We start from the raw sequence: 27,720 nt of genomic DNA on the forward strand, positions 1-27,720 counted from the left end.
TCCAATCTGGCAGTCAGATTAAATCCCTGGATTAATTAACTATCACTAAGCATAAGATGTAATTTTAGCTCCATGTTTAAACTAAATTTGGTTTTAAGCATATGTGCCGATTACTTTCGTACTATATCTTTAAGCCATTAGTGCTGTTTTTCCCAGATACAGAGAATACAAATCTTGTAGTGTTGCAGCTCATAGAATACAGATGTATACAGCTCTTACTGCGTTCCAGGTCAGTGTGCAGTAGGCCTTTTAGCTCCCCCTAGTGGTGGCAGCAGACCTGCATACCGTTATCATTTGCCAATGGCTGAGGCAGCAGAGAATTTTGTATCTGAACAACTGAGATCAGAGCCCAAAGGAATCACAATAATGTTCACATTTGGAGCTAACATTTTGCTCCTGATCTGATCAGTGCTAAAGTCGGCAAACATGGGGAAAAAATGTTCAGTGATAGGAATGATTGTGCATTGCACCCAATGGTGCAAATATTGTGCATGTGATGTGCTGTTAATCCTCACCTGATCAAATGCATTGAGAAGCGGACCACAAGCATGCAGATCACACAACAGCAGTCATGTCAAGAGCGCCGGGAGTGCGACACTCATTCACTTACTCACTGTTAGGATTCCAAAGGTTTTTTTTTTTTTTTACCTGGCCCTATAATTTTTGCACTATTTTAATCTCTCGGGTACTTGAGTTGATCAAAAAAGATTCCGACGACCCTGGTCCAGTGGGCGCGGCTGTGGTCCATGCTGTGACCTCTGGTCCAAAGTCATGTGAACCTCCTACTTGCCAGTAACACTGATACCACTTCCGATTAGTAGAGCGAGATGAGAAAATGGTAAGGGTGTATATTGGCAGGGCGCTGTGCTACTCATGATGAGACCAGTCAGAACCGATGAAATTAAGGATTTAATGAACACTACGAGTTTCAGGGACCGTCAGTCACATTCAACAGGTAAGTACAAGCATTGGGTGTCACTAGTGGACTTTTATTTAGACCAACAATAAAACATTTTTTTTCAATAAATCACCAAAAAACAATCTTGACAGTTTACACCTCATTATCTTACAAATACCGGAGACTACCCCAGACTAAATAATGGGGAATCCTTCTGGATTTTTAAATTGGCTACTTTGTGTCCAGAAGGACTCAATATCAGTATTGAGCACACAGGTTAAGGCCTCCTTCACATGACCTCAGTGTCTCTGGTACGTGTGGTGACGATTTTCACACGTACTGGAGACACTTACATAGACCCATTCAAATCAAAGGGTCTGTGCACATGACAATGTGTTTCCATGGACCGTGTGCAAAACACGCTGACATGCCCGTTTTTTACGAGTAGCATGGGCCCCAAAACGTCCCACATTGATCATATCTGTGTGTCATCAGTGTGACAGTTACCAGCGGTTGGGAAAAGCTGTATATTTAGCGCTGTTCCCAGGTGCTGAATCCTACGGTCATCATTGTCTCTTGATCTCCCTGCGATCAGCGAGACCAGGCGATGCTGATAATGGTTGTAGTCAGCGGCTGCCATCTTTTTCTAGCACGTATTAAATAATTATATTAACAAAAAAATGGCGTGTGGTCCCCCCATCATTTTCCTAACCAGCTGAGGAAAAGCCGACAGCTGTGGGCTGATGTTAATATTCTGGGAAGGGGCCAATTGCCATAAAGGTTCCCAGGCTATTAACAGCTCACAGCTGGTTGCTTAGCCTTTATTGGTTAGTAAAAGGGTTACCCCCCCCCCCCAAAAAAAAAGAAATTACATGAGGCCCTATGATTACTAACCAGCAAAGGCTTAACAGACGGCTGATATTAATAGCCTGGGAAGGGGCCATGGATATTGGCCCCCTCCTAGACTGAGAACATCAGCCCTTAGCTGCCCCAGAAATGGCGCATCCATGCCTTCGATCTTCCCACTTGCCCCGGTGCAGTGGGATAATATTTGTGGTGTTGATGTCAGCTGACATTAAGCCCAGGGGTTAGTACTAGTAAGGGGGGACTTTGATAGACGCCTCTCTAACCCCGTAAGTTTAAGTTAAAAAACACAGAGAAAAGTCCTTTATTTGAAATAAAAACTCCCTAACCCTCTTTTACCCATTTACTATTATCCAAATAAAAAAACAAAAAACACATGGCTTATCGGAATACATTGATAACGAGAACGCAGCTGCCTGTGACCGGCGGTAACCTCAATGACGTCACCGCTGATCACTGAAGCTGCGTTCTCACGCTCAGGTGACAATGATGACAGTAGGATTGAGGCACCCAGCCTCTGGAAATGGAGCTAAATGTACTGCTTTTTCCCAGCCATCTGTGTGTCATATTGATGCGGCAAACGGATGCCTCACGTATGTGACGCTTGGACACGGATAGCACCGGTACTGGTTTTTCCAGTACCCGTAATATCAGGACGTGTGAAGGAGGCCTAACTCCAATCAGCTTGGTTTATGACTTCTCCCTCTCCCCCCCCCCCCTTTAGCTATTAGTTTTAACAGTACTTTTCTATAGGTAGTGCACACATTCTCTGTTCATTCTCATGTCAATTCCAGCAGTGATTTGAGGGCAGACAATAGAACATTTGTTTGCTTTTTGGAGGGATACTAGGAGGATTTGACTATATTAGAGTGGAGTAACCTCTCATTATTATTTCTCTATATATATCATTTTTAGTGTTTATATTGCTGTAATTGCTTGTTTCAAGTAATGTGTTATTGTTTGTCGATATAAAGTCCACTAGTGACGCCCAATGCTTGTACTTACCTGAAGAAGAGGACAGACTGTCCCTGAAACGTGTAGTGTTCATTAAATCCTTAATTTCATCTGATCTAACTAGTCTCATCACATGTAGGGCAGACTGCTGAGAACGGGGCACTGAGATGACCTTTAGACCACGGCCCACTATCAGTATTTGGTCAGTATTCCTCAGGAGTAGGAGCCAAAACCAGATAAGGAACAATCAGAGAAAAGGTATAATAGAAACAAGTCACCAATTCTGCATTTATCACCCACTCCTGGTTTTGTCTCCCACTCCTGAGAAAAAATACTGACCAAATACTGATAGTGGGGCTGTGGCCTTAGGAAAAGAAATGTGGCCACACATGCTCGCCAGCATAGGCGGATTATAATGAGGGCAATCTGGGCTACCGCCCGGGGCTCCGGGGGGGTCCATGGCCATATTGCCCTCATTATAATATGTGCGGCGCTGAGGCACATACCGGCAGTCAGAGGCGGGGGGACCCCGGACCGCTCCCCCAGCAGCGGTGCACGGCCGCTACTTCTTCGGCCCGGGCCAGCACTGCACCTGTTAACTTCCCTGTGTGCTGGCCTTGTCTGCTAGTGTGACGTCACGTAGTGCGCACTGGAGAGGAGCTGGGGGATGGTGTGTGTGTGTGTGTGTGCAGATATCATTGTGTGATGTCTGTTTATATGCATTTTTGTGTTTCAAATGTATTTATGCGTGTCTGTATATGTCTGTATATGTTTGTGTGTGTGCGTGACTGCATGCGGCCTCCTGCTGTGTGTGTATAGATGGCGCCGTGCGGCCTCCTGCTGTGTGTGCATAGATGGCGCTGTGCTACCTCCTGCTGTGTATAGATGGCGCCGTGCGGCCTCCTGCTGTGTATAGATGGCTACATGCGGCCTCCTGCTGTGTATAGATGGCGCCGTGCGGCCTCCTGCTGTGTGTGCATAGATGGCGCTGTGCTACCTCCTGCTGTGTATAGATGGCGCCGTGCGGCCTCCTGCTGTGTATAGATGGCTACGTGCGGCCTCCTGCTGTGTATAGATGGCTCCGTGCGGCCTCCCGCTGTGTATAGATGGCGCAGTGCGGCCTCCCGCTGTGTATAGATGGCGCAGTGCGGCCTCCCGCTGTGTATAGATGGCGCAGTGCGGCCTCCCGCTGTGTATAGATGGCGCAGTGCGGCCTCCCGCTGTGTATAGATGGCGCAGTGCGGCCTCCCGCTGTGTATAGATGGCGCAGTGCGGCCTCCCGCTGTGTATAGATGGCGCAGTGCGGCTTCCCGCTGTGTATAGATGGCGCAGTGCGGCCTCCCGCTGTGTATAGATGGCACAGTGCGGCCTCCCGCTGTGTATAGATGGCGCAGTGCGGCCTCCCGCTGTGTATAGATGGCTACGTGCGGCCTCCCGCTGTGTATAGATGGCTCCGTGCGGCCTCCCGCTGTGTATAGATGGCTACGTGCGGCCTCCCGCTGTGTATAGATGGCGCAGTGCGGCCTCCCGCTGTGTATAGATGGCGCAGTGCGGCTTCCCGCTGTGTATAGATGGCGCAGTGCGGCCTCCCGCTGTGTATAGATGGCACAGTGCGGCCTCCCGCTGTGTATAGATGGCGCAGTGCGGCCTCCCACTGTGTATAGATGGCTACGTGCGGCCTCCCGCTGTGTATAGATGGCTACGTGCGGCCTCCCGCTGTGTATAGATGGCTACGTGCGGCCTCCCGCTGTGTATAGATGGCGACGTGCAGCCTCCTGCTGTGTATAGATGGCTACGTGTGCTCAATATTAAGCCATACAATTAATGTAAGGCTATGTGCCCACGATGCCGAAATGCTCCGGATTTTTTTGGAGCGTTTCTGCTTCTCCCTGGCAGAAAAAACGCATGTGGATTGTACATGCGGGTTGTACATGCGTTTTCCTGCCAGGGACATGTGGATGTGAAGCGTTCTTCACTTGCATTTCCGCATGCGGGTTGTCAAGCGCTTTCCAAGCGATTTTAGCATCACTTGGAAAGTGCTTGACAACTTGGTCACACTATATAAATACATGCAACCGCCATGGATTTATATAGTGTGACCGTAAAAGAATGGTAAAAAATAAACACTTACCTTCTGATGGCCTGCCGACGTCAGCGGTCGCATGACCTGTCATATGACTAAATGATGTCACGGCAGGCCCTTTAGTCTACCGCGAGCTGCTGGCAAGCCAGGACGCATCGGATAAAGACACCGGGGGCCATCAGAAGGTAAGTATAATATTTAGTTTTTATTTTATTTTTTTTACAGGTACTATAGTACCCGGGTCCGGAGTCTCCTCTTCTCCAAACCCGGGTACCATCCGCACATTGAAACGCATGGAATCCGCATGTACAGATGCAGTGATGCCGCGCCTTCTAAACTGTCTGGGACCCTTGCTACTCTTAATCCACCCCTGCTCGCCACTGCTCCATTAGTTTTCTATGGGATTATCTGTAATAGCAGAATACATAGCAAATGAAGCGCATTAATGGAAGTGGTGGCAGTTGGACCCCACCGATCACTGTGATCACCTAACCTGTGGATTGCTCATAACTTTACAAGTTGGGAATAACACTTCAACCCCTTTGGGACCAGCTGATAACTTTATCTTCCCGCCGATGTAGCCTTACGATGGCTCGGTTATTGCGGGCTGAGCTGTAGCTTTCATTGGTGCACATATGACATATTGATAATTTTTTATTGCATTTTTGGGGAGGAATTGCAGTGACTGGAAAAGAATAGCTGGCGTTTTGGTTTCTTTATAGCGAGTTCAATGTATTTTTTTTTAATGCACGATGCGATGCAAAATCTCCAAGATGGCGGAAACAGGGGCTTTCAACTACCATTATAACACATGGGTCGCCTGTGATTGCATCATAGGGGCTGGTGGGCGCCGCTGCATTGTTGGTTGCACTATGTGAATGCTGCTGACAGTGATTGACGATATTACAGCCGGCATTTCCTTGTATGGAGCACAGCGCCCCCTAGCTCTGACGTACTTGTACGGAAGGGTTAACAGATACTTTCTGATGGGGCCAATGAGTTCCACACGTGCAGGTAGCGCCACCTGGTGGTGACTGCACATAAGGAAATCATTTTTAACGCCAGAAAACCCTGATTTTGATGCAGGACAGAAGTGGACTCGGGGCTGAGAAGGCAGCGTTATACCCCAACATCATGTCACACTAACAAAAGAAGGAACAGCTGAGCCACAAGCCGCAGCTACCGGGTACTCGCCGCCAATCCTTTATAAATAGCGCGCTGGTTTCTGGGTAGAGAGGCCTCCGGAAGAGCGGACCATGATGGGAAGTGTAGTTTTCTATGACGTCTTTAGAAGTTGATCTCCAGGCTGCAGTGTCAGGTGAGCGCGGAGACCGGGAGTCCCTGCTTGTGTTACTTCATACCGATGATGACATAATGGTTTATTCAGCGAGTTATCAACTGCGGCCTCTGCGTGGTGTGATGACGTCATCCTGCGCCCTGCACCGGACGCACGTGTGTGTGAGCGCGGCCTGTGTGCAGTCACTGCGGCAGTGTCACCATGGTGACCGGTCTGCACTGAGCATTGAGGCTACAGGGCTGCTTCATAACACACAGGGTTCATGAAATAACCGGATGGGAGATGAAGTCCTGCAATCAGATGCCTGCCAGAGTGGGAATGTCAGCGAAATCTGTGTAGAGAACATCGTCCTCCATCTCTCTCTTCCTCCCTGTCTCTCCCCCTTTTCCATTTTCTCGTCCTCATTTCTCCTTTCATCTTCATACTATACAGAGTGCTGGAATGATATCCAATGGGACCAAGTCCTAGTAGATATATCCCTCTCTCTGTCTCTTTCTTTCCCTCTCTCTGTCTCTTTCTTTCCCTCTCTCTGTCTCTTTCTTTCCCTCTCTCTGTCTCTTTCTTTCCCTCTCTCTGTCTCTTTCTTTCCCTCTCTCTGTCTCTTTCTTTCCCTCTCTCTGTCTCTTTCTTTCCCTCTCTCTGTCTCTTTCTTTCCCCCTCTCTGTCTCTTTCTTTCCCCCTCTCTGTCTCTTTCTTTCCCCCTCTCTGTCTCTTTCTTTCCCCCTCTCTGTCTCTTTCTTTCCCCCTCTCTGTCTCTTTCTTTCCCCCTCTCTGTCTCTTTCTTTCCCCCTCTCTGTCTCTTTCTTTCCCCCTCTCTGTCTCTTTCTTTCCCCCTCTCTGTCTCTTTCTTTCCCTCTCTCTGTCTCTTTCTTTCCCTCTCTCTGTCTCTTTCTTTCCCCCTCTCTGTCTCTTTCTTTCCCCCTCTCTGTCTCTTTCTTTCCCTCTCTCTGTCTCTTTCTTCCCCTCTCTCTGTCTCTTTCTTCCCCCCTCTCTGTCTCTTTCTTCCCCCCTCTCTGTCTCTTTCTTCCCCCCTCTCTGTCTCTTTCTTCCCCCCTCTCTGTCTCTTTCTTTCCCCCTCTCTGTCTCTTTCTTTCCCCCTCTCTGTCTCTTTCGCTCCCCCCCTCTCTGTCTCTTTCGCTCCCCCCCCTCTCTGTCTCTTTCGCTCCCCCCCCTCTCTGTCTCTTTCGCTCCCCCCCTCTCTGTCTCTTTCGCTCCCCCCCTCTCTGTCTCTTTCGCTCCCCCCCTCTCTGTCTCTTTCGCTCCCCCCCTCTCTGTCTCTTTCGCTCCCCCCCTCTCTGTCTCTTTCGCTCCCCCCCTCTCTGTCTCTTTCGCTCCCCCCCTCTCTGTCTCTTTCGCTCCCCCCCTCTCTGTCTCTTTCGCTCCCCCCCTCTCTGTCTCTTTCGCTCCCCCCCTCTCTGTCTCTTTCGCTCCCCCCCTCTCTGTCTCTTTCGCTCCCCCCCTCTCTGTCTCTTTCGCTCCCCCCCTCTCTGTCTCTTTCGCTCCCCCCCTCTCTGTCTCTTTCGCTCCCCCCCTCTCTGTCTCTTTCGCTCCCCCCCTCTCTGTCTCTTTCGCTCCCCCCCTCTCTGTCTCTTTCGCTCCCCCCCTCTCTGTCTCTTTCGCTCCCCCCCTCTCTGTCTCTTTCGCTCCCCCCCTCTCTGTCTCTTTCGCTCCCCCCCTCTCTGTCTCTTTCGCTCCCCCCCTCTCTGTCTCTTTCGCTCCCCCCTCTCTGTCTCTTTCGCTCCCCCCCTCTCTGTCTCTTTCGCTCCCCCCCTCTCTGTCTCTTTCGCTCCCCCCCTCTCTGTCTCTTTCGCTCCCCCCCTCTCTGTCTCTTTCGCTCCCCCCCTCTCTGTCTCTTTCGCTCCCCCCCTCTCTGTCTCTTTCGCTCCCCCCCTCTCTGTCTCTTTCGCTCCCCCCCTCTCTGTCTCTTTCGCTCCCCCCCTCTCTGTCTCTTTCGCTCCCCCCCTCTCTGTCTCTTTCGCTCCCCCCCTCTCTGTCTCTTTCGCTCCCCCCCCTCTCTGTCTCTTTCGCTCCCCCCCCTCTCTGTCTCTTTCGCTCCCCCCCCTCTCTGTCTCTTTCGCTCCCCCCCCTCTCTGTCTCTTTCGCTCCCCCCCCTCTCTGTCTCTTTCGCTCCCCCCCCTCTCTGTCTCTTTCGCTCCCCCCCCTCTCTGTCTCTTTCGCTTCCCCCCCTCTCTGTCTCTTTCGCTCCCCCCCCTCTCTGTCTCTTTCGCTCCCCCCCCTCTCTGTCTCTTTCGCTCCCCCCCCTCTCTGTCTCTTTCGCTCCCCCCCCTCTCTGTCTCTTTCGCTCCCCCCCCTCTCTGTCTCTTTCGCTCCCCCCCCTCTCTGTCTCTTTCGCTCCCCCCCCTCTCTGTCTCTTTCGCTCCCCCCCCTCTCTGTCTCTTTCGCTCCCCCCCCTCTCTGTCTCTTTCGCTCCCCCCCCTCTCTGTCTCTTTCGCTCCCCCCCCTCTCTGTCTCTTTCGCTCCCCCCCCTCTCTGTCTCTTTCGCTCCCCCCCCTCTCTGTCTCTTTCGCTCCCCCCCCTCTCTGTCTCTTTCGCTCCCCCCCCTCTCTGTCTCTTTCGCTCCCCCCCCTCTCTGTCTCTTTCGCTCCCCCCCCCTCTCTGTCTCTTTCGCTCCCCCCCCCTCTCTGTCTCTTTCGCTCCCCCCCCCTCTCTGTCTCTTTCGCTCCCCCCCCCTCTCTGTCTCTTTCGCTCCCCCCCCCTCTCTGTCTCTTTCGCTCCCCCCCCCTCTCTGTCTCTTTCGCTCCCCCCCCCTCTCTGTCTCTTTCGCTCCCCCCCCTCTCTGTCTCTTTCGCTCCCCCCCCTCTCTGTCTCTTTCGCTCCCCCCCCTCTCTGTCTCTTTCGCTCCCCCCCCTCTCTGTCTCTTTCGCTCCCCCCCCTCTCTGTCTCTTTCGCTCCCCCCCCTCTCTGTCTCTTTCGCTCCCCCCCCTCTCTGTCTCTTTCGCTCCCCCCCCTCTCTGTCTCTTTCGCTCCCCCCCCTCTCTGTCTCTTTCGCTCCCCCCCCTCTCTGTCTCTTTCGCTCCCCCCCTCTCTGTCTCTTTCGCTCCCCCCCTCTCTGTCTCTTTCGCTCCCCCCCCTCTCTGTCTCTTTCGCTCCCCCCCCTCTCTGTCTCTTTCGCTCCCCCCCCTCTCTGTCTCTTTCGCTCCCCCCCCTCTCTGTCTCTTTCGCTCCCCCCCCTCTCTGTCTCTTTCGCTCCCCCCCCTCTCTGTCTCTTTCGCTCCCCCCCCTCTCTGTCTCTTTCGCTCCCCCCCCTCTCTGTCTCTTTCGCTCCCCCCCCTCTCTGTCTCTTTCGCTCCCCCCCCTCTCTGTCTCTTTCGCTCCCCCCCCTCTCTGTCTCTTTCGCTCCCCCCCCTCTCTGTCTCTTTCGCTCCCCCCCCTCTCTGTCTCTTTCGCTCCCCCCCCTCTCTGTCTCTTTCGCTCCCCCCCCTCTCTGTCTCTTTCGCTCCCCCCCCTCTCTGTCTCTTTCGCTCCCCCCCCTCTCTGTCTCTTTCGCTCCCCCCCCTCTCTGTCTCTTTCGCTCCCCCCCCTCTCTGTCTCTTTCGCTCCCCCCCCTCTCTGTCTCTTTCGCTCCCCCCCCTCTCTGTCTCTTTCGCTCCCCCCCCTCTCTGTCTCTTTCGCTCCCCCCCCTCTCTGTCTCTTTCGCTCCCCCCCCTCTCTGTCTCTTTCGCTCCCCCCCCTCTCTGTCTCTTTCGCTCCCCCCCCTCTCTGTCTCTTTCGCTCCCCCCCCTCTCTGTCTCTTTCGCTCCCCCCCCTCTCTGTCTCTTTCGCTCCCCCCCCTCTCTGTCTCTTTCGCTCCCCCCCCTCTCTGTCTCTTTGCCTCGCTTTTATCCTGAGTGTTGTAATTTGTTGCAATTAATGTTTTAATTAATAAGCTAATGAGACCGAAGTGCTCTGGGCATGTCAAAGCACTTCCCACACCTCTGCCTCCCCAGCGCTATTCCCTGCACAGCTCCACCTTCCTCTGCTTGCCTGACAGCTCACTGGCTTGACCACACAGTCAGTGACCTGTCAGTCAAGCAGAGGACGTTGAGGTTGGGTGGGGAATAAAGGGAGGCAGAGGTGTGGGAAGTGCTTTGACACTCCCAGAGCACTTCAGCCTCATTTGCATATGACTAAAAACATTTTTTTTGTTAGGGAGCAACAGGTTGCATAAATAAAGATAGGGATGCCATTATCTTTCATAGAGAAACATGTTCATATGAACAGTTTGGGGTGTCAGATTTTTCGGACAGATTTCCTTTAAGTGAAGAAGAAACAAGGCTGCCAAAACGGCTGCAGTGACTGATGGTAGTCAGTGAATGTGGATGTGATTCTTCTAACTTCAGTAGCTGGTCAGCCTGTGTCACCCCCAGAATATGTGGAATAATGTACCCACATCTGTACGGCATCACCAACTTAGGGGGGAGATTGAAGGGAAAAGCACATGGAGTTTAGAGGGGACCCTGTACCAGTGAGATCAGAGGTTATATCTCTCATTACAGAGTCATCTGTAGGTCGAGATCCCACGTGGTGAAGTATGGTGGATGGGGTATACTTGTGGGGGTAATATGGATTATATAGATCTCAGATAAGGTGTCTCACAACGTCTGTAGAGCTGGATAATTGTCTTGGGTCGTGAGATGTCCTTGGGGGGGGTTGTTGAGAATGGAAAAAATAAAATAGTTGTCATTTCACAAAAAGAGACCGGCCATGGATCCACAATGTGATAGCGTGGAAAGTGACTTCCCGGAGGAGCCCTCTAGAAAGGAATATGCTCTTTTTTTGTGGAAGGTGCCTCTGTCCACAAAATAGAAATTCCGTTGAAGTATCCCCATAATATCTGTGTTTTTGTAGATCTGGCGCAGAAGTGGTTATAGACACAGTAAAAAGATTAAGGGGGACATTAGACACACTGACGGGTGCGGTTAGAGATGGAAAGGGGAGTGGAAAGATGATCGTTTACTTACACCCTGACAGGTTGGAGAATAGAGATTTGTCATAAAGAAAAATTAAAATCCGTAAGACATCTCCATAGAAGGGACATACAGTTATATGAAAAAGTTTGGGCACCCCTATTAATCTTAAGCTTAATGTTTTATAAAAATTGGTGTTTTTGCAACAGCTATTTCAGTTTGATATATGTAATAACTGTCGGACACAGTAATGTTTCTGCCTTGAAATGAGGTTTATTGTACTAACAGAAAATGTGCAATCTGCATTCAAACAAAATTTGACAGGTGCATAAGTATGGGCACCCTTATCATTTTCTTGTTTTAAATACTCCCACCTACTTTTTACTGACTTACTAAAGCACTTTTTTTGGTTTTGTAACCTCATTGAGCTTTGAACTTCATAGCCAGGTGTATGCAATCATGAGAAAAGCTACTTAAAGTGGCAACTTGCAAGTTGTTCTCCTGTTTGAATCTCCTCTGAAGAGTGGCATCATGGGCTCCTCAAAACAACTGTCAAATGATCTGAAAACAAAGATTATTCAACATAGTTGTTCAGGGGAAGGATACAAAAAGCTGTCTCAGAGATTTAACCTGTCAGTTTCCACTGTGAGGAACATAGTAAGGAAATGGAAGAACACAGGGACAGTTCTTGTTAAGGCCAGAAGTGGCAGGCCGAGAAAAACATCAGAAAGGCAGAGAAGAAGAATGGTGAGATCTGTCAAGGACAATCCTCAGACCACCTCCAGAGAGCTGCAGCATCAACTTGCTGCAGATGGTGTCACTGTGCATCGGTCAACTATACAACGCACTTTGCACAAGGAGAAGCTGTATGGGAGAGTGATGCGAAAGAAGCCGTTTCTGCAAGCACGCCACAAACAGAGTCGGCTGAGGTATGCAAAAGCACATTTGGAGAAGCCAATTTCTTTTTGGAAGAATGTCCTGTGGACTGATGAAACCAAGATTGAGTTGTTTGGTCATACAAAAAGGCGTTATGCATGGCGGCAAAAAAACACAGCATTCCAAGAAAAACACTTGCTACCCACAGTAAAATTTGGTGGAGGTGCCATCATGCTTTGGGGCTGTGTGGCCAATGCCGGCACTGGAAATCTTGTTAAAGTTGAGGGACGCATGGATTCCACTCAGTATCAGCAGATTCTTGACAATAATGTTCAAAAATCAGTGACAAAGTTGAAGTTACGCAGGGGATGGATCTTTCAGCAAGACAATGATCCAAAACACCGCTCCAAATCTACTCAGGCATTCATACAGAGGAACAATTACAATGTTCTGGAATGGCCATCCCAGTCCCCAGACCTGAATATCATTGAACATCTGTGGGATCATTTGAAGAGGGCTGTCCATGCTCGGCGACCATCAAACTTTACTGAACTGGAATTGTTTTGTAAAGAGGAATGGTCAAAAATACCTTCATCCAGGATCCAGGAAATCATTAAAAGCTACAGGAAGCGACTAGAGGCTGTTATTTTTGCAAAAGGAGGATCTACTAAATATTAATGTCACTTTTCTGGTGAGGTGCCCATACTTATGCACCTGTCAAATTTTGTTTGAATGCAGATTGCACATTTTCTGTTAGTACAATAAACCTCATTTCAAGACAGAAACATTACTGTGTCCAACAGTTATTACATGTATCAAACTGAAATAGCTGTTGCAAAAACACCAATTTTTATAAAATATTAAGCTTAAGATTAATAGGGGTGCCCAAACTTTTTCACATAACTGTATCACTCTCATATTGAACATAAGGGATTAATTATAACTGAGGAAGAGAAAAATTAGTTATAACTTTGAGAAGGAACTGACGCTTCAACCTTCATTGAAGTAGGGAACTCCTCCAGTGAACATGTAATGGCAACAGGAGATTTGTTCTGGGAAAAAGAAGACACCAAGGCTGAGACTCGTTTACTGAGAGGCGGGGAAGTACACTTGTTCCCAGGCATATGCTTCCTCTGATCAAAGCCCAGCTTCCAGACCTTTCTGAGCCAGTGGTCAGTGATGAATATTGGGGTTTTCATCGATCTCACATTTATGGGAGATATATTTTCAGCGTCGTAGTGAAGGGACGAACATAACTCATTCACTCGCATCACCATAAGGCCATTCTAACCCGTCCAACTTAATATTGATCCAATGGATGGTGCAATCCAAGCCATATTTCATCTCTATAGACAGATAAAATCACAACAAGAAAAATGAAGACAATATCTACCGCCTAGGACCTCCAGGGGCGAAGATATCCTGTAATTTGGGGGATCTCATAAAATTCTAAAAGACCTAGCACATCCCTCAACCAGCCCCCACCTGAGCTCATCAAGGGGAGGTATGAGGGCGTAACCTTGATCTAATAAAAAGCAGTATTTTGGTTTGGTCATTTGGCAATCCTGGAAGTTACAGCTTGTTGTGGGTTCTGTCCATTTTCCTGAAGAGTACCTCCTTCCGCTAAGCTCTGTATCTTTTCATAAGTTTAGTCATTTTCTTTTGTTATCGCTTTTATTTTATATAATTGTATATGCTGTATTATTTTGTTCTCATTTTGTATAATCTATTTTTTAATTAAACTGCCTACCTTTCTGGATTAAATATATAAAATATAATACCTCTGTCCCTCTTGCTCTGTAAACCGCACCCTTTGTAGCCATATGCTACCTGTATTATGTGTCCAATCGGCCTGTATAAACGATTGGTGGTGGCAGCTAGTAGTTAATTTTGTTATTGTAGAGGTCACAGTGAACTTAACGGGGTATATATACATATTCCATGCAATGAAATTGGTGGTTTATATACCATACGCTCACTGTTAGTTCCCCAATAACCAGCCTAGTAGTTGGAGTATCCTCGGCCTCTTTCATCACTCATCAGTCAATCACATAATTGTCCTGACGATTGGAGGCAGCGGAGTTGTGTCCTATGACAAACTGGTAACAGCAGTGGGATTGGCGTGACACCCCCGGCCATTATCTTTGACAAGATTATTGATCCATTTCTGCATGTTTGGTCCCAATCCAATATGTCCAAATCCTCCTCTCAGAAGACTGTCAAAATGCTTTTCGTCATCAGGTGACATTAGGGCTTGGCACTTTGACTTAAAGTTAAAATCATGGGTTTTTTGTTCTCCAGACTTGAGCACAATTTTTTATTGTAATCTCTCTTTTTTTATACTACATAAGTAAAATACCATATAGGCTTTCATTTTTTTTCAAAAGTAATTGGTGGATGTGTAAAGTTATGCCTTTTGTAGCTCATGATCTAATTTTACTTAGTTATTGAATGACACTTGCAGTCCACAAATTGCATGCGACTCAATGAAGACCATAAACGGCCACTCTTGATTTACAGCGCAGGGGATTTGGTTGTGTAGGATCATCTCCCAGTACAAATAATGTCCTTGCATTGCCTTAAATAAGTCTAGATGCAGTACAGGATACATGCCCTTATCAAGGAGAATCATGGAGGTGGTTCCTCTCTCAAATAGTCACAAGGCAACTCTTGCAGCATCCAGCAGAGGTTCAGATGAAGAAATGTACACGTGTTAAGGGTGCCACCAGGGCTGCCTCGTGATGATGTGCCCTGGCCCGGAGGTCATTGTGATTATTTTCTTTTTCTTTCTCATAATCCCTACACTGTAAACTTCATATAAATCAGAATATAAGAAAAATGCAAGCAGCAGACACAAAACCTACTAAAATGTCCTAATATTTCCCTAATGTTTCTATGCCTAATAAGAGCACCCATCCCAAAAAGAGTAACCCCCAGCCAGTGTCCTGCCTCTACAAACACCTTATAATGGCCCCACAACTCCTGATACTGATGACGCTTGTTTTAAAGGTTTATAAAGAGTAATAATGAAAAATACAAAAAACAAAACTACCGGCAGGCAGTCACTAGTGAATGTACAAACAGGTTATATTATATGATATACAAGCCACATATTACTCTGAATAAAACATCTGATTTCTGTAGTATACAGCAAAATATGTGACTGATATATGATATCTAATAACCATAAACATCTGATGTTATACAGTAAAAGTGATTGCTGTATTACTACAGGTGACTACAGAACATCAGTCACATATTATATCAGCATGTTACAGACCACCCTGTATACTGTCAGTGGTGCCCTACATATATCATTGATATATACAGGATAATATGGGACTGGTATAATATATGACGTTCTGTAATATATATCACATGTCACATATCCTGTATAATACTTGAGGTCCTGCTTTCATCGTCATCTTCCTGATCAGTCTGGTGCAAAATTCTTTATTGTTGTGTCTGCAGTTGCTGTGATGTGAGTTGTAGCAGCAGCTTGATCTTGCTCTCGATGTGAGTTGCAGCAGCAGCTTGATATCTCTCTCAATGTGAGTTATAGGTGGAGCTTGATATCTCTCTCGATGTGAGTTATAGGTGGAGCTTGATCTCGCTCTTGATGTGAGATATAGGTGGAGCTTGATCTCGCTCTTGATGTGAGTTATAGGTGGAGCTTGATCTCGCTCTTGATGTGAGTTATAGGTGGAGCTTGATCTCGCTCTTGATGTGAGTTATAGGTGGAGCTTGATCTCGCTCTTGATGTGAGTTATAGGTGGAGCTTGATCTCGCTCTTGATGTGAGTTATAGGTGGAGCTTGATCTCGCTCTTGATGTGAGTTATAGGTGGAGCTTGATCTCGCTCTTGATGTGAGATATAGGTGGAGCTTGATCTCGCTCTTGATGTGAGTTATAGGTGGAGCTTGATCTCGCTCTTGATGTGAGTTATAGGTGGAGCTTGATCTCGCTCTTGATGTGAGTTATAGGTGGAGCTTGATCTCGCTCTTGATGTGAGTTATAGGTGGAGCTTGATCTCGCTCTTGATGTGAGTTGTAGCTGCAGCTTGATCTTGCTCATTTATTTTACATGGGAGCTTGGGAGAATATAGTAATTAAGATGGGGCTGTCTGAGTATTGGGCAGCCACTTTACTAACCCGTGTGTCCGATTTTACTGTCAGTGTGGCATCCTGTTTTCTCGAATGCAAAAAAAAAAGATTCCAAGCTTCACCCACCTATAAAGCAGTAAAAAACGGACAGCACTTGCTTAATACAGATGGCATCCATGTCCGGACCTTTTTTTTTTTTCTTTACGGATCCATTGATTTGAAGGCGCGACCCAGACATGGACATGTGAGCCACCCCAAAGACTATTGTGTGTACATGTGCTATCCATGAAACGGGTAGGCGAAAAAAGGCCTCATTCAGATGATTGATCGTTAGAAGACACCGGTAAGACATGATCTTTCTCCTTCCAGGTATTGATCTGAGTGATGGACGGCAGTGATGATGACGATGATGTCCCTCAGCTCTCGGCTCACACGTTGGCAGCGTTGCAGGATTACTACACTGAACAGCAGCAGCGGGAGTCTTTGAAGTCAGGGCCGGACTATGATAAGTTTGCAGTTGGAGCTGTTGAAGAAGATTGGGTAAGAGCGTCCTAAATAGGGTCCGACTTATCCTGTCTATGTATTGTTCATTGGTTCGAGAATAGGGGTCCCGTGTTCTGTTACAATGGAGCAGCGGTCGGCCATGTGCACTGCTGCTTGATGCAAAGTCTTTGGGACTGACGTAAATATGTAATCATGTAACTTACGGATAGATGAAGTCGGCCAGTAATGATTGACCTATTTTGTATTGAGTTATAAATCTGCCTTTGCCATAACTCCCCTCCAGGGGGCGCCCTCTTATCGTTATAACATATATTTCCATATTTTTGGTCACCAGCAATTGAGCCAGTTTTGGTATAGTGATGAAACTGCGCTGAGCCTGGCGAAAGAAGCAATAGAGGCATCCGGGAAAAATGGAAGGTAAGGTCTTATAATGGCGTTCCATAAATGCCAAGCGGGAAGCTGCTCCTCTGTCCCTGTGACTACTGCTCTCATCTGGAGTTATACAGGGCCCCATATACAATAGACAGCTGTCAGCCAGCAGCAATCCTTACTGACTGCTCCATACATAGCACTCACACTGCTGAGCTTTCCTCTGTTCTTTATGAGAGAGCGGCTGCCAGACTCCTCCGGCAGCCTCTTATCTAGCTGAGGATCCACAACCGGACATGCTGGATTCTTTAAAGAGGACCAGTCACCAGGTCAAAAGTCTCCAGCTTTTTGCTCTTACTTTATTCCAGCTGCTCCTCTGTGTTCCATTTTCAGTCTTTTTGTTTTGTTTTAGTTGAATCCACCAAAGATATGGGCCTTTTTATTTATTGCTAACTTTTATGGCCTTTACCAAGCGTGCATAGCTCACTGAGTAATAAAGCAGAGCAGATGAAGACACCACTCCAGAGGATCCTTTCTGCCACGCCTACTTGGTGAAAAACATTAAAATTAGCACTAAATAAAAAGGTTCATATCTCTGTATGGCGGATTTAAAAGAAACAAAAAACTGGTAAATCACATGAGCAGCGGGAATAAAATAAAAGAAAAAACTGGACCCATTTGACCAGATGACAAGTCCTCATTAACTCCCCTGGCATCATCTGTCGGGGGGGCACATACACAGTAGACTGTCGGACAGACTCTATCTACTGTCTATCTCTGCTATTTTCATTCTTCCTTTGATAAGTGGAACACTGATGTTTATTGGGCCGACAAATGCCAAAAGGCACTCGTACAGGCTGGTGTATAGCAGCGCCACTGTGCACGGAAAGCAAGAGAGGGGGACACAGCACTGCAGCGGCGCTACGGCCTTACAGCACTGCACCAGAGCTACTGCCTTACAGCACTGCGCCAGAGCTACGGCCTTTCAGCACTGCACCCGAGCTACGGCCTTACAGCACTGCACCCGAGCTACGGCCTTACAGCACTGCACCCGAGCTACGGCCTTACAGCACTGCACCCGAGCTACGGCCTTACAGCACTGCACCCGAGCTACGGCCTTACAGCACTGCACCCGAGCTACGGCCTTACAGCACTGCACCCGAGCTACGGCCTTACAGCACTGCACCCGAGCTACGGCCTTACAGCACTGCACCCGAGCTACGGCCTTACAGCACTGCACCCGAGCTACGGCCTTACAGCACTGCACCCGAGCTACGGCCTTACAGCACTGCACCCGAGCTACGGCCTTACAGCACTGCACCCGAGCTACGGCCTTACAGCACTGCACCCGAGCTACGGCCTTACAGCACTGCACCCGAGCTACGGCCTTACAGCACTGCACCCGAGCTACGGCCTTACAGCACTGCACCCGAGCTACGGCCTTACAGCACTGCACCCGAGCTACGGCCTTACAGCACTGCACCCGAGCTACGGCCTTACAGCACTGCACCCGAGCTACGGCCTTACAGCACTGCACCCGAGCTACGGCCTTACAGCACTGCACCCGAGCTACGGCCTTACAGCACTGCACCCGAGCTACGGCCTTACAGCACTGCACCCGAGCTACGGCCTTACAGCACTGCACCCGAGCTACGGCCTTACAGCACTGCACCCGAGCTACGGCCTTACAGCACCGCACCCGAGCTACGGCCTTACAGCACTGCACCCGAGCTACGGCCTTACAGCACTGCACCCGAGCTACGGCCTTACAGCACTGCACCCGAGCTACGGCCTTACAGCACTGCACCCGAGCTACGGCCTTACAGCACTGCACCCGAGCTACGGCCTTACAGCACTGCACCCGAGCTACGGCCTTACAGCACCGCACCCGAGCTACGGCCTTACAGCACTGCACCAGAGCTACGGCCTTACAGCACTGCACTGCACCCGAGCTACGGCCTTACAGCACTGCGCCCGAGCTACGGCCTTACAGCGCTGCGCCCGAGCTACGGCCTTACAGCGCTGCGCCCGAGCTACGGCCTTACAGCGCTGCACCAGAGCTACGGCCTTACAGCGCTGCACCAGAGCTACGGCGTTACAGCGCTGCACCAGAGCTACGGCGTTACAGCGCTGCACCAGAGCTACGGCGTTACAGCGCTGCACCAGAGCTACGGCGTTACAGCGCTGCACCAGAGCTACGGCGTTACAGCGCTGCACCAGAGCTACGGCGTTACAGCGCTGCACCAGAGCTACGGCGTTACAGCGCTGCACCAGAGCTACGGCGTTACAGCACTGCATGAGAGCTACTGCCTTACAGCACTGCACCAGAGCTACGGCCTTACAGCACTGCACCGGCGCTGTTGCCTTTCATTCCCTGGATCAGCTTCCCCTATGAGCGCATCCCCCGTATACGCTTCTCCTGTGTGCGCCTCCCACATGTATACAGGTCATTAGTGTGTTTTTCTGAACCAGCTGGAATTTCCAGCAGGGCGCCCCATGTACCGTACGTATGCTCCGGATGGGTGATATTCTGCATACAGCTTCTGGGGTGCTCTCATGATCAGCACTTGGACAGAGGAGTTCTTTAGTTCTTCAGCTCACTTGGACAATCGGCGCGATAGCAGTGAACAGTATACCAATAATGGTCTTTCTTCTGTATATTTTTCATTAGTCGTTACTGTCTGATTATCAGGCTGTTGCCCTCGCTGAGCGCTGCTGATTTTCGTGTCTCTTCAGGATCGCTTGTGTGAGTGCTCCCAGCGTCTACCAGAAGCTTAAAGGGCTGGTCGGAGATGATGTGACGGTGTGCCTGCTGGAGTACGACAGGCGGTTTTCAGTGTATGGAGATGAATTTGTCTTCTATGATTATAATAAACCATTAGAGCTGCCAGAGCGGCTGCTGCAGCACAGCTTTGATATCGTATTAGCGGACCCCCCGTACCTATCAGAAGAGTGTCTGCACAAAACTGCCGAGACCATTCAGTTCTTGACCAAAGGGAAAATCCTGCTGTGCACAGGTATGTGATGGCACTGCTCCTGCTCCTGTACGGTAAGGTTCTGTGTCACTGTCCAAATAATGGACTACAAACCTCATCGTGTCCTGTGTATGGACACGTGGGAAATATGAGAATGAGACAGTGGAAAAATGTTACTATCTGCAGAATCTTATTTCGTCAAATTTTTTCATTGAGGTCCTTGACCCTTTCAATGACCTCAATGAAGGTAATATTATTATCGCTTTACACTGTAACCGGGCCGCGCTCTGCCACCTTGCCGTTTCCTACATCTGTTAACCTGCTCATTTCCTGAGCGCCTTCTCTCCTGGGGCCGTTTCCCACCTCTATAGTAAAGCTAACCTACCATCACTACGTTCTTCTGTGCCTCCTGAGCACCACCAAAATCGCTCCTTTCTAATCTTAACCCTTTCAAGACCTGGCTATTTTTCTTTTTTTTTTCTTTCTTTTTTTGTGATTTTGTTTTCCTGTTTTTTTTATTTCAAAAGCCATAACTTTTTTATTTTTTTTCTCAACATAACCCTATGAGGGCTTGTTTTTTTTGCAGGACGGGTTTTAGTTTTACATGACCCCTTTGATTTTTCCCATATAATGTACTAAAAATGTGGAAAAAAAATCTAAGTGGAGTTAAATAGTGAAAAAATGCAATTTTACTCCTTCATTATGCTGTAAAAATGACCTGGCAATATGACTCTCCAGGTCAGGACAATTATGGGGATACCGCACTTTAAAAGTTTTTTTTTTTAAATATATTTTAAAGATTAAAAAAAAATTCAGAACTTTCTTAAAAAAAAAAAAGTGTTAGTGTCGCCATTCCACCATTCTCTGAGACCTAGAACTTTTTCCAGTAGTGGAGCTGTGTGAGGGTTTGCTTTTTTAAAAGCTGAACTGTTATCTTGGGGTAGATACAGCATTTTGATCGTATTTTATTATTTCATTTTTGGGGGACAATTGCATGATTGAAAAACAGTAATTCTGCCATTTCAACTTTCAGCAGCAGAAGGGAAGGAAGGGAGACACAGATCCATTACTAGTGGGTAGGCGGAGCCCCATAGGATAGTCACCTCAGATTTATAAAAAGTGACGACCGGCCCCTCCAGCTTAAGCTCCTCCTACTCCCATGTTCTCCAGTCTGAAATTTGAGGTCGCAGAGGATAGTCGCTGCCTTTGCAGCTCCTCAGAAGATTTTTTATTTTTACCAAAGGAGACCTGGACCCCCCGTGGTCTAGAGGTCTCAGGGGGTCTCGGCGCTGCCGGGACCCCTGCCCTCCCCTGGCAGACCTGCGTACCCCTTAAGGAGGTCCCCGCAGTAACCTGCCGGCCCCGGGGGACATAGGGCTCTTCCTGGCAGAGACGCACACCGCCTGTGGGGTCCCTGCGCGCTCCGCCGTGGGGGGAGCAAGGGCCACAGCGCCACACATCCCTGGGGGTCCCTGTGGCGCACAGCGGGGTAAGTGCTCTGTGTATGAGTGCTTTAGCGGCATGTGGTGATTTTCTGCTTTTCTGTATTTGCAGACGGTGTATGAGGATCACCGCTGCATTCTCTGACCCTGGGGGCTGGGGAGCAGGGAACGGGGGGCGTGGCTTTATTATCTTGGCTTCCTGCTGTCACTTTTAGGCAGGAAGCCTTCAGGAGAGCGCGCGCTTTCTCTCTGAGCGCGGGCTCTGTGAGTGAGCTCGGGGGGCGGGGCTTCGCGTCGTTCGGCTTCCTGTCATTGTAGTTCTGACAGGAAGCTCCTGGCTTAGCGCGCGCTGAGCTCTCCGCCCCTCTCCCTCCTTCCGGCTTCCCTCCACGTGCACCTCCTGCTCTCTGCTCCCTTTTCACCGCCCTCACAGCTCAGAAGGAGCAGTCACCGCGGCACTGGTGAGTCGTTTCTGCCTGTAGGCAGAGGCTCCCTTTTTGTTCTTTCCATTGCAGAGCACCTTGGCTGACCTGCTAAGGCAGGCAAGGTGCTATTTGCCGCTACCGCTTTTCTGGACACTCTCACTTCTCTGACCTCTTAAGGCAGTGAGGTATTTAGTGTGTCAGCAGCATTAACCCCTTCTGAAGGGGTCTGCTCAACAGGGCTGTTAACTCTTTCTGGGGGTGCACGCTTCTGTTTCAGAGGGCGCTTCTCCCCAGTTTGTTAGGTTAACTTTTTGCTCTGCAGGGCTGGGGTAACTCTCTCTAGGGGAGAGTTTTAACCCTTCAGTGCCAAAAAATAAAAAAAAAGGAATTTTTTGTGGAAGCAGGCTGTGTTAGCTATTTTCGCACACCCTAGGTTACCATACTCATTCTAACATGCTGGCATCTGATGTGGGAGGCATGACGGATCAGGGACCAGGGGGCGCGGACCTCTCTCCTGATCCGTTTCAGGATCGGTCTCGCATTTCTGATACACCCAGGTCTTCGACGGCGTCGAGTTCGACCCTTAGTGATGTTAAAGTGGAGGCTCTCACTCGCTCCATTGACAGTCTTTCTAACCTCCTAAGTCATTGGGTGTCAGCTAAATCGCAGCCGACACCACGAGGCAAGAAGCGCCACAGGGTGGCGCTGTCTCCTCCGCGCAGTGCATCGGAGGCTTCGGATTCACCAACAAGCTCGGTTGGTGAAATCTCCAATTCTGAGGATGAGGATCGGCAGAGTCGTTCTGCTTCGCTTTCGGGCCGCGTGGATGCTCTTATTGGAGCCATGCGGGAAGCGTTACAGCTGTCTGAAGAGCCGACAAAGCCTGGCAAGTCGGCCCGGCTGGTCGGCCCGGCTATATCAGGACTCGCTCGTTCAACATTACCGGCGCATGATGAACTTAACGAGGCAGTGGAGAAAGAACGCCGGTGTCCGGATAAACGCTTCCAGGGGATGCGGTTTTTTGATGCCTTGTATCCCTGCGCCACGGAGACGATTGCTAATTGGGTTCCCTCCCCTGAAGTGGACGTTCCTCTGTCTCAGCTTAGCAAATCTTCCTTGCTTCCTGTTAAAGGGAAGGCCAGTCTTCAGGAACCTCTGGACAGAAGAACGGCGTTAGCGGCGGAAGTCCATGTACGAGGCCGCGGGTCATGGATTCCGTGCTGCCTTGGGGGGCCATGTGGGCCGGTGAGGCTTCTCTGCGGTGGTTGGACCAGCTGCGGACGGCATGGCAGGATGGAACTCTGCTGTCGGAAGTGGACAGGCTTTTCCAGCTGTTGGAAGAGGCGACACGTTATGGCAGGGACGCAGTACTGGATACTACTTCCGTTCTGTCCAGGGCTCAATCTTCGGCCGACACAGTCAGGAGAGCACTGTGGCTTAAACAGTGGAATGGAGACGCAGTATCCAAACAAGGTTTGCTTAGTCTAGCGTACAAAGGCGGTCATCTTTTTGGTTCGGACCTCACGGAGCTGATTGCTAAGGCCAAGGCTAAGGATGCTGCCTTGCCTCAGCGGAAGGCGGCGGCTTCCACGTCTGGCAGGTCAAGTGCCAGTGGTAGTCGTCGGTCCTTTCGGACCAGGGGGCGGTTCGGTCAGCCTTCTTGGGGATCGGGTCGTCCCTCGGCTTCCGGTAAGAAGTCCACCCAGAAATCCCGTATTCCCTGGAAGCAACATTTCCGTCAGGACAAACGGGAGGTTGACAAGAAGCCCGCTAAGGCGGACTGACGCCAGGATTCCGCTCGAGGGCTCTCGGGTGGGAGGTCGTCTGCTACAATTCGGGTCGATTTGGGCGTCCCACATTTCGGACGCCTGGGTGACGCGGGTTATGTTGGCAGGCTATTTCATAGAGTTTCACTCTCGTCCCCCGGACAGGTTTCGTCAGTCACGCACCCCGTCCGAGCCCAAGCTGGCTGCAGCACTGCTGCGGGAGGTAGACACTCTTCTGCAGCAGGGTGTGGTGGTCCCGGTTCCGCCAGAGGACCGGGGAAGGGGGTTTTACTCCAACCTTTTTGTTGTCCCCAAAAAGGAGGACAAGTTTCGCCCCATTCTGGATCTCAAAGATTTGAATCTTCATGTCCGGACCCTGAAATTCCGCATGGAGTCTCTCCGCTTCGTCGTAGCGGCCCTGTCGCAGTACGATTTCTTGGTGTCGATCGACATCCGCGACGCCTATTTGCATGTCCCTATCGGCAGGGCTCACCAGCGTTTCCTGCGTTTCGCCATAGGTCAGGCCCATTACCAGTTTGTGGCCCTACCATTCGGGTTGGCCTCGGCACCCAGGGTTTTTACAAAGATTCTGGCGCCACTCATGGCGCTTCTTCGAAAACAAGGAGTTACGATTCTACCCTACCTGGACCGTCTTTTTTACTTTTCAACACTTAATCTATAGTTTAAATAATGTCATATTTTGATGACTCTGACTTTTAATGGCACAATAATACCAAATTTTTTTATTTATTTTTTTTTATTGCATTTTTTTTACTTTTTAATTGGGAAAAAGGGGTCATTCAAACACATACAGTTGAAGCCATAAGTTTACATACACTATATAAAAAGACATGTATGCATGTTTTTCTCAATATCTGACATGAAATCAGAATAAACCTTTCCCTTTTTAGGTCAATTAGGATTACCATAATTGTTAATATTTGCCAAATGCCAGAATAATGAGAGAGAGAGAGACACACCTGTGGATGCATTTTAATGCACACCTGAAACACACTGCTTCTTTGTGTAGCATCATGGGAAAGTCTAAAGAAAGCAGCCAAGATATCAGGAAGAGAACTGTGGACTTGCACAAGTCTGGCTCATCCTTGGGTACAATTTCAAGATACTTAAAGGTGCCTCGTTCATCTGTACAAACAATTATACACAAGTACAAACAAGATGGGAATGTTCGGCCATCATTCTGCTCAGGAAGGAGACGGGTTCTGTGTCCCAGAGATGAATGTGCTTTCGTCCGACATGTGCATATTAACCCAAGGACAAAAGCAAAAGACCTTGTGAAGATGATGGCGGAAGCTGGTAAGATTGTGTCAATATCCACAGTAAAACAAGTACTGTATCAACATGGCTGAAAGGCCACTCTGCCAGGAAGAAGCCATTACTCCAAAAGAAACATAAAAAAGCCAGATTAATGTTTGCAAATGCACACAGGAACAAAGACCTTCATTTTTGGAGACATGTCCTGTGGTCTGATGAAACTAGAATTGAACTTGTTGGGCATAATGACCATCATTACCTTTAGAGGAAAAAGGGAGAAGCTTGGAAGCCTAAAAACACCATCTCAACTGTGAAACATGGTGGCAGCATCATGTTGTGGGGTTGTTTTGCTGCAGGAGGGACTGGTGCACTCCACAAAATAGATGGCATCATGAAAAAAGAAGATTATGTTACAATACTGAAGCAACATCTCAAGACATCAGCCAGGAAGTTAAAGCTTTGGCGGAAATTGGTCTTCCAAATGGACAATGATCGAAGCATACTGCCAACATGGTAACAGAGTGTCTTAAGGATAACAAAGTCAATGTTTTGGAGTGGCCATCACAAAACCCTGATCTCAATCCTATTGAAAATTTATGGGCAAAGCTGAAAAGGCAGGTGCGAGCAAGGTGACCAACAAACCTGGATCAGTTACACCAGTTTTGTCAGGAGGAATGGGCCCAAATTCCGACCAACTATTGTGAGAAGCTTGTGGAAGGATATCCCAAACGTTTGACCCAAGTCATTCAGTTTAAGGGCAGTGGTACCAAATACTGATGAAATGTATGTAAACTTTTGACTTTGCAGTAAGTAATAAAAATGCCTTAAAACATTCTCTCTCTCTCTCATTATTCTGGCATTTGGCAAATATTAAAAATTATGGTAATCCTAATTGACCTAAAACTGGAAAGGTTTATTCTGATTTCATGTCAGATATTGAGAAAAACATTCATATGTGTCTTTTTATATAGTGTATGGAAACTTCTGGTTTTAACTGTATATATAATATATATATATATTTTTTTTTACTTCATTGTTATATTTCCCTTAGAGGACTTGAACCTTTGATATTTTTATCACTCATGTTATACCATACACTACAAGACTACAGTATTGCTGTATACGGATGTTCTTCTATAAAGCCGAGGCTCGGCTTGATAGGAAGGCTGCAGCCATGGGGGACTTCACCAGACCACCAGCTGCAATAGTAACCCATCAGTTTTCTGAGATCACGATGCAGACATAAGCGGGCCATTTAATGCTGCTGTCAGTGATTGGCTGTAGCACTTAAATAGTTAAACAGCAGCAATGGAAGCCAGCTCTGGTCGCTGCTATTAGAGGTAGAAGCAGGCTGTGTAAGACAGCCGGTGTCAGTACAGTATGGGGTGGGCTCAGCTCCTTGGCCCGCTCTATACACTCCACACACAATCTGAGGATGGAATTGTCCATCACAGGTTGTAAAGGGGTTGCCAGGACATATAATATTGATGATCCAATCCTTGGATAGGTTATCAGTATTAGATTGGAAGGAAAGCTGAGCTGCAGCACCTGATCTTCATAACAATACCATCACCATATCTGTCACTTACATTGACATGACCAAAGCACCACCTTGTGGGCCAATTTTTATTTTTTTTTGGATTAAATGTCGGTGTTTTGGGCTAAAAATAATTTTTACAATGTGGTTTCATTAAAATGTTGCACTGTCTGTCTTCTACAGCTTCCGTGTTTCACCGTCTATTGCTGGCTGTAGAATGAGTTAACTGAAAATCTGTCAGTGAGCTTATTCTGACTGGCATACAGGAAATTTTATCGCTTTTTTTATCTCTTGTTTTCTGAGCTCTTCTCAGCTGCTTTATGACCACAGACTACATCAAAGTTGAATGTGAAGGGAAACAAAGCCTGTAAAGACCAAACGGTGCAGCATTTTTAATGAAAAATGATTTTTAGCCCCAAATACATTCATTTAAATAAATATTTAAAAATGTTGTTGGTGGTGGACAATCCCTTTTTAAGAAGGTATTCTTCTTAAAGACATTTATGCCTGATAGCTGCAGGTACCACCTGTCCAGGATATACAGGGTGTATATAGTGGTGCTTTTGGGGGGTTATACAGGGTGTATATAGAAGTGCTTTTGGGGGGTTATCTCTCCATCTGTGCAGGCCGAGGGTCGGGGATTTGTGCACATTTCCGTGTCGTCTCCCATGTGACTGATGCAGAACCAGTGACGTAGAAGCTTTATGAAGTTAGGTTTCCGCTCTCTGATTCCTCCTTTTCCAGGCGCAGTGATGGACGATTTAGTGGCTCAGATCCTTGGACTGAAAATGTGTAAATTTATCCCGAAGCACAACCGCACACTTGCCAATGAATTCAGATGTTTTGCCAACTATGAAATCGGTCTCGATGCCGCATCCTAAACACCCGACATCCAATAACTGGATCTGATCCTTTAAGAACCGGATCCATCCCACAAGATCTTATCTAGAAAGTGACGATGGTACAGACTGCAGGGGATCCACTGGCGGCAAGAAGAGATCACTATTACTGTTCATGTACATTTGTCAATAGGAGCCTTTGCATCTCCGACATCTGCAGCCAGCACTTGGATACACGGCTGAGATACATCAATCTACTCCGCTTGTTGGGAAACCATATTTGAAATTAAACCATGAAGACTTCAATGTGTTCTCACTAAATTCTGCTCCATCTGTACGTGCTTTCTTTATATATAAATAATATAAAGATTATCAGCTGTCATCGGCGGCCAGCCGCCGGTCGGAAATGCTTGCCTGCCGTGCTTGGCCGTCCGTCTGTAGTGGTCGGCACTTGTTACTGCACATCCGCTTCACATTCAATTGAATAGGAGGCGGATGTGCAGTAACAAGCGCCGACCACTACAGATGGACGGCGGAGCCCCGCAGGTAAGGACTTCGGCTGGCATCCGCCGCCACCAATAACAGCTGATCGGCGGGGGGTGCCGCG

The 27,720-nt window shown here is 48.4% G+C and overlaps 1 protein-coding gene across 1 annotated transcript; it reads left to right on the forward strand.

The window, feature by feature from the left end:
- Nucleotides 1-5,811: 5,811 nt before the first annotated feature.
- Nucleotides 5,812-27,434, forward strand: EEF1AKMT1 (EEF1A lysine methyltransferase 1). Its single transcript, XM_073669790.1, has 5 exons — nucleotides 5,812-6,117; nucleotides 16,351-16,521; nucleotides 16,820-16,902; nucleotides 19,591-19,871; nucleotides 27,019-27,434. Exons 2-5 carry the CDS (start codon nucleotides 16,366-16,368, stop codon nucleotides 27,153-27,155), a joined length of 657 nt encoding a protein of 218 aa, XP_073525891.1. The 5' UTR covers nucleotides 5,812-6,117; nucleotides 16,351-16,365; the 3' UTR covers nucleotides 27,156-27,434.
- Nucleotides 27,435-27,720: the final 286 nt, after the last annotated feature.

Source organism: Phyllobates terribilis, unplaced genomic scaffold (assembly GCF_046119375.1).
Source record: "Phyllobates terribilis strain yellow unplaced genomic scaffold, ASM4611937v1 Scaffold_2__4_contigs__length_985480577, whole genome shotgun sequence".
NCBI lineage: Eukaryota > Metazoa > Chordata > Amphibia > Anura > Dendrobatidae > Phyllobates > Phyllobates terribilis.

Coding starts and splice junctions, on each gene's coding strand:
- EEF1AKMT1 (XM_073669790.1), top strand. CDS start 16,366: ATGGACGGCAGTGATGATGACGATGATGTCCCTCAGCTCTCGGCTCAC. Junction 16,522..16,819: donor GAGCTGTTGAAGAAGATTGG/GTAAGAGCGTCC, acceptor TTTGGTCACCAG/CAATTGAGCCAGTTTTGGTA. Junction 16,903..19,590: donor GCATCCGGGAAAAATGGAAG/GTAAGGTCTTAT, acceptor GTGTCTCTTCAG/GATCGCTTGTGTGAGTGCTC.